Here is a 10,601-nt window from a genome sequence, read left to right as displayed (position 1 = left end):
AAAAGGTCGCAACTGGTGTATCAGGCGTACCTGATAAAACGCCCCCCTGGTCACGGCCGACAACTGGTCTTCCAGCGTCAGCCGCGAATCCAGGAGGACCCCCAGATTGCGCACCCTCTCCGAGGGGGCCAGAATTTCGCCCCCTATAGTCAGCGATGGAGTCAGCTGACTATGCCGAGGCGCCGGCAGCCACAGCCACAGCCACTTCACTTTGCCCTGCGTGTTCTCTTCTATTTAAAATAGATGGACTGAAATCCAGATTACATGCAATATAACATTAGAAATACAATTCCCTTTCCCTCAGTTTTGGTGCTTTAGTAATCAAAACCATGAGTCTGAATGGAGGAATGATAGCATGGGGTGGGAGGTCCTGAATACTTTTCTCTTTTAAACCCTTGGCTGCTTTAAATCCCATCCCACCGAAAAAACAAAAACCCAGCTATTTTGAGCAAAAAATATCTTTGTCAGATCACAGAACAGTTCTTATCAATAAAGTGTTTATATATGCAATTAAAATGCAAGTAGTCTGGCTTTAAAGAAAAGTCTGAGACTTTCAAAACTGAAATAAAAAATATAAAGTAACCGTATTCCCTTATATATAATACTTGGCCAATGAACTATTCTATTTTAGTCTTTTCTATTCTACTTGCATACTCTCTCTCTCTCTCTCTCTCTCTCTCTCTCTCTCTCTCTCTCTCTCTCTCTCTCTCTCTCTCTCTCTCTCTCCTTCCCTCCCTCCGTCCGTCCCTCCCTTCCCCCCTCCCACTTGAATTTGGAGTAGGCTTGCTGCTCATTTAGTTTTCTGGAGAAATCCTGTTTATTTTGTTTTGGAAGAGACACTTTAAATGGATGTTTGCATGACACACAAAATGAAGTTTCATATTTTCATATGATTTTTATTAAAGGTTTTCATAGAAATAAAAAAGCATGAAATGATATAAAGTAAGATGAAGAAAAAATGGGAATAGTACAAATGGGAAAAAAAGCTACATGAAGCAGCAATTTCTAATCTTTTTGGCAGTTACAAATGTATCATCTCTCTGCTCTCTTTAAAGTTACACCATAATGCAATTCTTCCCTTAGTCATTCTTTTTTAATTAGCAATATTACCAATTAGTTTTCCCCCCCCATTCTTAGTAAAAAAAAAAAATCTGTAAGAGATTTCCAGTCTTAAAGTTCCATCATATTTTCAGTATTAGAGAGGTTTTGGGTACATCATTGCTACTGGAGAGAAGCTAACAAAAAAAAGAAGAGATGCTGACTGATGGACCACAGAACTTTACTTGTCCTCTTACCTATAGTGGTGAACATCTTCAAAAGACTTTGTATTGTTGATAGCAAAGACACACAGAAAGCCTTCTCCTGTCCTCATGTACTGATCACGCATGGCACTGTACTCTTCCTGCCCAGCTGTGTCCAGGATATCTAAAAGGCATGTCTCTCCATCGATCACCACCTGCTTCCGGTAGGAATCCTGAATTCAGAAGCACACCCACACAGAGAGAAAAATGTAACACAGGAGAAACATGGGAGAAGGAAAAAACAAAAGGCAGAAACAAGGAAGTACTTTGTCACAACATTACGGTACATAAAAAACTCCAGTTACCAGGAAAAAAAAGGAGATAGTCTTGAAGCGAAAAAGATTGTAGCTAGTCAGCTATAGTAGTCATCCTTTTGCTAGTCAGAATTTATATCTAACCCTAACCAAGATTTTTGGCTTTTCTATGAGCTTTTAGGGTTTTTTTGGGGGGGGGGGGTTAAACTGTTAAGCCCATTGAGCATGTTAATCCTAACTTCAGAGTATATGTCTTTCCCAAAAGGGCTAAGGAAATGAGCAATTGTAGGGGAGGAGGGCAATGTTTCTCCCCCCCCCCAAAAGAGGGAAAGAAGCTTTCTTTATTGGTTAAATTTAGATATCATCCATATCATTCTCAGAGTGAGCTAGAGGGTGTACAGTTAAAAGCTTAAACAATATAGATATATATATATGTGCATGTATATGTATAAACACACACAGACATGTATACACATGCACATATATATACACACATATATAGTATGTATGTGTGCCTGTGTGAGATATATATACCATATATATCAATAAAAGCAGCCAGATAAAGCACCGAGCAACTTTGAACTGTGCTATCTTGTATTAAAATATATGTAGCTCATTAAAAAAGGATGCAGCAGGAGTCAGACATTCACAATCAGTAAATGTGTATTTTGTGTTTTAAGAAACCTAGGAAGGACAATGGGACAGATGGCAGAATCAAAGAGCAATGAACTCTTTGAACAAGACAGAATAAGAGAATGCGGACACTGGGCAATTCAAAGGTCAGTGCCAGTGCTGCAGTGATTATATACCTCTATAGTGGGATCATATTCATCCACGAAATGATTCTGGATTAACTGTATGGTTAATGCACTCTTTCCAACGCCACCAGCACCCACAACTACCAGCTTATATTCCGTCATTTCTGCTGGGCTCCAGGACAAACTAAAGGAAAAAAAAGAAAATTAAAACCGACAGAAGATACTACAGTAAATTCATCTTTTTCTCAGTATTCATGTGATCTTAAAAGTCACATTTGGACAACAATTTCTGAATATTTGCTGCTATTTCTTTCTGAGAATCAATGGCTTTCACTAGGGTAAGCAGATAGAGTTTGATGTTGTTTGAATCAGACAATAGTAGTACAAGATCAGAAGATTTGAAGAGACCTGGTCCACAGAATTGCCAGGAGTCGGACATGACTGAATGGATAACATCATCATCATAAAGAGGTTTCTTGTCATTTAACTTAGAAAAGCTCAAGACACCAGGATTTCTACCAATCTCTTATGGAAACAGGAATCTCTTCCAAAACTGATTGGAAAAAGGGAAGCCTAACCTTCCACTAACAATTCTTTATCTCCAAAATTCTTATTCTGGGAGGATTTCTTTCACTTTCTGGCTGGTATAATTACCCGTCCCATTCCCTTTGTCTCTTGGTTTTCTTGTGAGGGTGTGGCCATTTCTTTGGTGTCCCTTTTTCAACACAATTTCTGTAACTTCTGTCTCTTCTACCTCTATTCCTTTATCTGTGCCGACCATAATTTTGTTTGTACCTGCTACTGATTGGTCCTGTACGCTTACCCATCTGTATCTTGCTGACTATTGTATGTATTTTTGACACATGCTCACTTTCCTGTTTGTGTCTGTGTTAAACAGAAACACTTCCAACAATTTTGGAGTGGATGCATCACATGGCAGCCTGTGTGCATCTCCCTGCAAAATACATATATACATTTGCCCACAGGTAGTAAAAAGCAAAATGAGATGGGATATAGCTCCATGGGTTCTTACTATTTCTTTACACAGTACCTTTAAGAGTATATTTACAGTATGTTTAATAGATTGATTAGCATGGAAGTCCCTTTCAAGGCTTAAGAGAGAGAAGAGAAATAAGATAGTGAGAGACAGTTATGTTCGGGTCATCATCATCCTTTTAGCCATTGTCTATCCACTGCAGGATCAAGGTCTCTTCCACATGTTTCCAACCAATATGGTCCTGAGCTTTCTTTTGCGATTGGACCCACAATACTTGCTGATGTCATCAATCCATCTTGTTTTAGGTCTCTTTCAAGGATGCTTTTTATCGAGTGGGATCCATTCTATGACTGCCTTGGTCCACCTGCCCATTTCCATGTTTTTATGTTCGGTTATGGCACAGAAACTAAAGGAGTTACCAAAGGCTCCTAAAGGTTTGCATTTCATGGAAAAATATAGAGGCAAAGACTAATGGAATCCAGAGCTGCTGATTTTTCTGATGTCTCTTTCCTCCTGTGCAGAAAGTAGCTTCATTGACAAGCTAACAAGTCCAGATCTGCTGAATCAGCGCACCTGCAAAACGCAAAGCGTGCAGTCGCCACTTCCCATAAGGAAGGCGAGGGGTCACCGAAGTCAGCTTATTAGCAGCATTCCGAATCGCAGACTTCTTCCCCTACGGGGGGGGGGGGCAAAAGCGAGCACCGCCAAGCAAAGCCAGCTTATGGCCCGCGAGCTGGTACTGTACTGCAAGAGCCTCCCCTCCGCCGCGCGCGCAGCAACCCAGTCTATCAAAATTGCCAGGATTCCCAAACAAGGGCCCCACCCTGGTGCAGCCCTTCAATGGCTGCCCTCTTTAAGGACTTGGGAGAACTCCCCCACCGACACCTCCAGAATGAATCTTCAGCCTCCCTTTCCCTTCGTCCCCGACCATCCCAGCGCTCCATTCCTTAGCGCAACTCTTCGTGCAATTAAATCAATGCTTCCCCCCACCCCACCACACCCCCTGCCATACGCACTCACCCAACCCGTAGAAAGGGGAAGGAGAACCGCACTCAGGCACCCCCCATGGGGACAGAGGGCTAGCGGTGTCGGGCGGCCTCCTCCTCCAAGGCCAGGGCCTAGGGCCGGCAATGAAAGTCCCCTCCCCCTGTAACCTGACAGCTCCCTTCCGCGCCCGGCCACGCAGGGCCGCCCAACCAATAGGCTGGAGGTACCGCCCCAGAACGACCAATCGTAGACGCCGATACCATAGAGACGAGATAAATGGGTCAGGCTAGAGGAGCTGCTGAAATGGCAAGGGCGGGGACCTGAGAAGCAAAAGCGTTAGCAGGAAGTGGTACGAACGCGGTGAAGGGGGAAGAGTCTAAAAAGAAGAGCCTCTTTTCCAGTGGTTTCTCTCCCCCCCCCCATGGTACTAGCAAATGAGCCAGCGGTGGAAGTTAAAAGCGGCGAATGCGATAGCGGTAGCTGAATGGAGCTTCTGTGTGAAGGGTAGTCTACCTGCACCAACCGGGAAAATTATGGCCACTCCCAATTTACATCTTCTAAAAGCCTGGGCGGTATCGGATTTACATGGCCCCATAAAGCAGCAGCTCTATTCAAAGAAAAACAAATTCAAAGAAAACCAAGAAAGTCCAGTTGACTCTTGAAAAAAGCACCTTTGGGAGAGCCGTTCTATTGTTTGCCCTTAGCTGTATTTGATCAGCTACGGAATTTATTTCATTGGAGGGTATTCCATTGTTCCGTTCATCTATTCCAGTGATGGCGAACCTTTTAGAGACCGAGTGCCCAAACTGCAACCCAAAACCCACTTATGCACCATTGAGTGCCGGGTGGGTGTGGCCCATTGGCTGGGTGTGGCCCATTGGCTTGGCATGGCCCATTGGGTGGGCGTGGCTACGATGATAACGGCAGACTGGGTGGGACTAAAAAGTTCAATTCCAACTTTGTAAGATCTTTTTTTTTCTCGCCAGAAGTTGAAATTGACTGATTGAACCTTTTTTTTTTTTTTGCACACGGCGGTGGAGGCCTAAAGCGAAAAGGTTTTATAAAACCCAGCTGAAGGCCTAGGACTGGGCCGACGGCGCGCGTGCCCACAGAGAGGGCTCTGAGTGCCGCCTCTGGTACCCGTGGCATAGGTTTGCCACCACTGATCTATTCTAAGGAGTCTTTGTCCACGTGGAAATTAATTTAAAAAACTTTAAGAAGACACTGCTTCCCCATCTATAACAGCGGAGGCTATGTTATATTGTGTATTGTGTTCGGGGGGGGGGAGGTGATGGGTTTTGTTGGATTTTTTTATTTGTTAAGCAGCTCTGAAGCTGGAAGGATTCAGTGGGATGAACATTTAATAATAAAAATTCTATCTCAGAACAGGCTTTGAGTATGGATGTTTTTAGGCAATAATTCCATCATTCCTTAATCACTGGTATCTGGAAATTATCAAATTGAAGAAAGTTATCCTAAAGAGTGAACTGAGGGATAGGAGTTTCAGGCTACATACTCCTATCTGCAGGCAACTGGGATCCAAACTTGCACATATGCTGAGACACTTAGTATGCCCAGCAAAATGTTATCTGCCACCTTATACAAAATAGGTTTGCATTGAGCACTTACAATTGTGTTATTACACCCAATCTCAAAGTATTTTGGCCTTCCTGTTGAGTTGGTTTAGTCTACCTAATGGGACTGACCTCAGTCTTACAAATTTCATTGTCATTGTGCCTCCTCCTTATTAGTGAATTGGGAAAGTGTCTACCTGAACCACTTCTGAATGTTTTCTTGTAGTTCTAGACTTAAAAATAAATGCTTCAGCCTCTTTTGCCTAGGTCAGGGCTTTTCAACCAGTGGTACGGGTACCACCTGTGGTACATTGGTACCTGGCAGATGGTACGCGACCATCCTAGAAAAGTAGTGGGGGAGGGGAATGAGCTGAGCCAGTGGCAGAACTGAGCAAGAGATGGCTGGAGCTGCAGGGCTGTCAGGGCTCAGCGGAAGCGCCAGGATCAGCGCCAGGCTCCAGCTGGAGCTCAGCACTGATCCTGGTGCTTCTGCTGAGCCCAGAAGAAGCGCCGATCAGCTGGAATGTTGCAGCATCTCCAGGGTCTTGTGATTTACATTCAGATGCTTGGCAACTGACTCATATTTATGACGGTCACAGTGTCCCAGGGTCATGTGAAGTGACCAAAACCTGCTGCAACCACCCAGCAGACCGGGGGGGGGGAATAAAAACCAAACACCCCCCCACCCCACCCCTGCTGCCAATCCTCAACAGAAATGCTCACAACAATGAAAACCTCGAACAGGAGGAAGAGCGCGGCCGGGTGGGTAGGCAGGTGTCTTGCTCGGCTGTGGCTTGGGGGGCACTTTGTTCAGTGCCATTGTAACTTCGAACAGTCACTAAGCGAACTGTTGTAAGTCGAGGACTACCTGTACTTTATCACTTTTTTCCTTTTTTTTTTTTTTTGGTCATCAAGTTTTTGACACCTTGCTAGGCGACTGGTGGTACTCGGATGTTGCCATATCCTAAAAGTGGTACAATGGGTGAAAAGGTTGAAAAGTCCTGGCCTAGGTAATGGTTCCTTCATATTTCCATCAGGGTCATCTTCCTTATTCTCGACAAAACTATAACTCTGCAGAGAGGGGACTCCTTTTTGAGCTCATGGATATAGCTACTGTAGCTCAAAGATTTCTGGTTTGCAGACTCTGAAAATCATGGAACATTACAATATGTAATGAACAGTGGATGTGCAAATATGCTTTTTGCACCTTACAAGAGGCCTTTGAGGGCCTCTTTCAATCTTTGAGAGCTTATTAATATCCAACAAAGCAGCTCTGATCTTTTTGGTACCCTTCCCATAGCATCCTGAGTTCTTAACTTGAACCTGACTCTTTCCCGAAAGCTCTTCACCAAGGCTGAAAAACATGGAGGGGAGAAAAAGATAGTTCTGTGATAGGTGACATAGGAGCTCTAATTGAGCTATTACGAAAGAGGATCCACTTGGGCTTCAAAACAAGTCTTTCTGCTAAAGCCAACAACTGAAGAGATGTAACAAAATGCTGTGAAAAGCAGTCTGAGAAGAAATCAAAGCTCAGAACAGTTTCTTCAACACAGTACCTTCCGGATGTACCTGACCTAGGATTCTCAGTGTTCCAAGCAGCGTGGTCATTGTGTGTGGTAGCAGGGGTGTTTTATGGTACAAAACATTCCAGGAAGTCAGTAGAATCTACACAGGCTGCATGGAAAAGATTTCTACTTAGGAAGAATCATGGAACATGCAGATAGGGCCTACCTGGGTCAACATGGGATGGTCTGTTTATTTTCAAATGTAAGTTGGTCCTTGTTTAGTGACTGCAATTAGTTCTGGCAATTTGATTGTTAAGTGAAGTGGTCACTAAGTGAAAAATCACATGACTGTGCCTATAACTTTCCTTTGCTTAACAGCATCAGAGAAATACTGCCCCAAATAGCCAGCTAAGACCAAATGGAGGGGAAGGTTTCTGGAGCTGAACTCATGAAGAAGCTGGATAAAATGGCAAAGTATAGCCCTTTTCTCCCATTCCCTTATGTTTTGGAATGCTCACCCTGGTGTAGGGATAATTAGCAAGAAAAGGATTGATGTACATTCATTGGAAAGGATTACAAGAGAGTAAGCAGACACATAATTAGGGAATAAACATCCAATGGAGCAGGCAGTTTAGGAGGCAAACAAAAGAGTGAAACTGATTAGGGTCAATTTCAGGCAGCAGCTGAACCTGGAGGGTTCTATAATAATCAACTATAATAGTATTTCTTAACCTTGGAAATTTTAAAGATGTGTGGACTTCAACTCCCAGAATTCCACACCAGCATGCTGGTTCCAAGAATCACCGAAGTGTAGTAATTAAGGTCATGGACCTGAGTTTAACTTGCCCTTAGCACTTTTGGTGGTGTTGCACTGCAGAAAAAATCAGCTTAGGAAGAGATAGTTTAGGCAATCTGCAGGGGGAAAGGGGGAAGAAAAGATGACACCCAGAACAATGTATACTAACTCACTATAATGGCGAACACATTATAGCAGACATGTCAAACACAAGGCCCGGGGGCCGGATGCGGCCTGCGAAGTGGTTTCATGTGGCCCGCAAAGCCATCCTGGAAACAGTGAGGGAACGGCCCCCTCTGCCTTGGCCCTGGCCCAGGCCAGCCGGGAGCCAATGTACAATTTTGTGGTGGCCATCTATGCTGAAATGCATTCAGTCTTAGCTCCACAAGCCCGTCTGGAAACAGTGAGGAACCAGCCCCTGCTGTGTCGGCCCCACCCCCTGGGTGCATGCTGGGGGGGTGTCACCCTTTGTGAGGAATGAAGAAATGGACCATGTCTTGGCGCTTGCCCCGGTCCCACTCCCTGCCAGAGACCCTCAGATCTGTCCCACTCCTGCCCAGGCCCCCACAGGCACCCTTGACGCGAACAATGTAGAGCTGGCCATGCCCACCCAGCAGGCCACACCCACTTCATCCACACCCACCCAGTAGGCCGCACCCACCCGCCCCCCCCGAGGGCAACCGCAATGGTGATGCGGCCCTCAATGAAATTGAGTTTGACACCCCTGCATTATAGGGATGCTGCAAAGGTTGTAAATGCAGGCATTGGTCCCAATTTACTTTTTTATTACCATCATACAGTGACTGGCAATCATTAAATGAACACTGCCTGTAAGGTCTTCGTATATTATTATGTGTATTTGGGAATTCTAGCTTCCTTTGTCTCATTGATTGTTTCTTCCTATTTGATTGATGATTTACTTTATAGGTAGCTGAGATTCCAGCATGGTACAAGTAGTCCTTGACTAATTATCAGTTGCTTTAATTATAATGCCTTGGTAAGGCCACACTTGGAAGACTACATCCAGTTCTGGTCCCCACCAAGATGTTTGTTTTTTTTAAAAGTATTTTATTAATTTTCTGTCATTACAATTCATTTGTGCTTAATGAACAACGTGTTGTCTGGGTTAATTTTTGCTTAGTCATAAAAGTTAAGTTCTTACTCTCTATCTCATTTTTCCAACCATTGATAAAATAAGTTCCATGTTTGAAAGTATTCTGTATCTTCTTTTTCTTTAATTCTCAATGTGAGTCTATCCATTTCCACACTGTCCAGTATTTTCTTAATTAGCGCTTCCTCCGATGGTGTTATCTCATTTTTCTAGTGCTGCACAAATGCAATCCTCGCTGCTGTTAGTACCTGTAATGTTAAATATACATTTTGTTTGTCAAATTTTTCTGGCATTATGCCTAGTAAAAAAAGTTCAGGTTTAAAATCTACATGTTTTCCTAACATCTTTTCTAACCAAGTATGTATTTTGGTCCAATTTTTTTTTTTGCTTTAACACATGTCCACCATAAGTGATAGTATGTACCGGGATTTTGATTGCATTTCCAACATTTACTAGACATATTTTTAAACATTTGCTAATTTAACAGGTGGAAAATTCCATCTATAAAACATTTTATATAAGTTTTCTTTATACGAAGTAGCCATTGTCAGCTTATAATTTCTTTCCGAAAGATTTTGCCATTTTTCTAATTTTATGTTATATCCAAACAAATTTGCCCATATAATCATTGTTTCTTTCACTTGTTCATCTTCCATTTTTAAATTCAATAAAAAGTTATACAATTTTAAAATCATTTTTTCATCAGAAGTCAACACCTATCAAATATTGTCTGGTCTTTGTAAAAACCATATGTTTTAACATCTTTGTCATACTTTGATTGCATTTGCAAATGGGGGCACCATGATAAGTCAATGCCCTGGTCTTCTAGATCTTGTTTAGATTTTAATTTCCTATCTGTATTCAAAATATCCTTATATGTTAAGATTTTTCCAAATTTAACTAGATTTGGGTGAGCAAAAGCTTCCATCATTGATAGCCATCCTGGGATTTTTATGTAAATTTTAGGTTTTATCTTTTTCCATACAGATAGTAATGCATTTCTTATATAATGGTTTTGGGAATATCTATGAGTTTTATTCTTTTCATACCATAAAAATGCATGCCACCCAAATTGCAGGTCATGTCCTTCTAAATATAACAATCTTTTGTTTCTGAGAGTTTATTTATTTATTTATTTGTTCCCATTTATACCCCACCCTTCTCCCGAGGGACTCAGGGCGGCTTACAGGTAAATAAAAACAGTACAATACAATAAATATCTAAAAACCAAATTAAAATATATATTAAATGACCTGTATTAGATTTAAAATTATAAAATCCCTTTAAAATCCCTATAAAATCCCCCCCTAGGCCAATC

The 10,601-nt window shown here is 42.4% G+C and overlaps 1 protein-coding gene across 1 annotated transcript in view; it reads right to left on the bottom strand.

The window, feature by feature from the left end:
- LOC107282493 (GTPase HRas) overlaps positions 1–4,459 on the bottom strand; it is a 6,964-nt gene extending 2,505 nt beyond the window's left edge. The window contains exons 1-3 of the mRNA XM_015810270.1: positions 4,331–4,459; positions 2,365–2,497; positions 1,296–1,474 (exon numbers count right to left, since the gene is read on the bottom strand). Of these exons, the coding sequence (XP_015665756.1) occupies positions 1,296–1,474; positions 2,365–2,475 (290 nt within the window). The 5' untranslated portion in view covers positions 2,476–2,497; positions 4,331–4,459. The remainder of the gene's footprint in view (positions 1–1,295; positions 1,475–2,364; positions 2,498–4,330) is intronic.
- Positions 4,460–10,601: the final 6,142 nt, after the last annotated feature.

Source organism: Protobothrops mucrosquamatus, unplaced genomic scaffold (genome assembly GCF_001527695.2).
Source record: "Protobothrops mucrosquamatus isolate PMUCROS unplaced genomic scaffold, P.Mucros_1.0 scaffold8, whole genome shotgun sequence".
NCBI lineage: Eukaryota > Metazoa > Chordata > Lepidosauria > Squamata > Viperidae > Protobothrops > Protobothrops mucrosquamatus.
The sequence above is the reverse complement of the archived record's forward strand: the minus strand, read 5'-3'. Positions and strand labels throughout refer to the sequence as shown.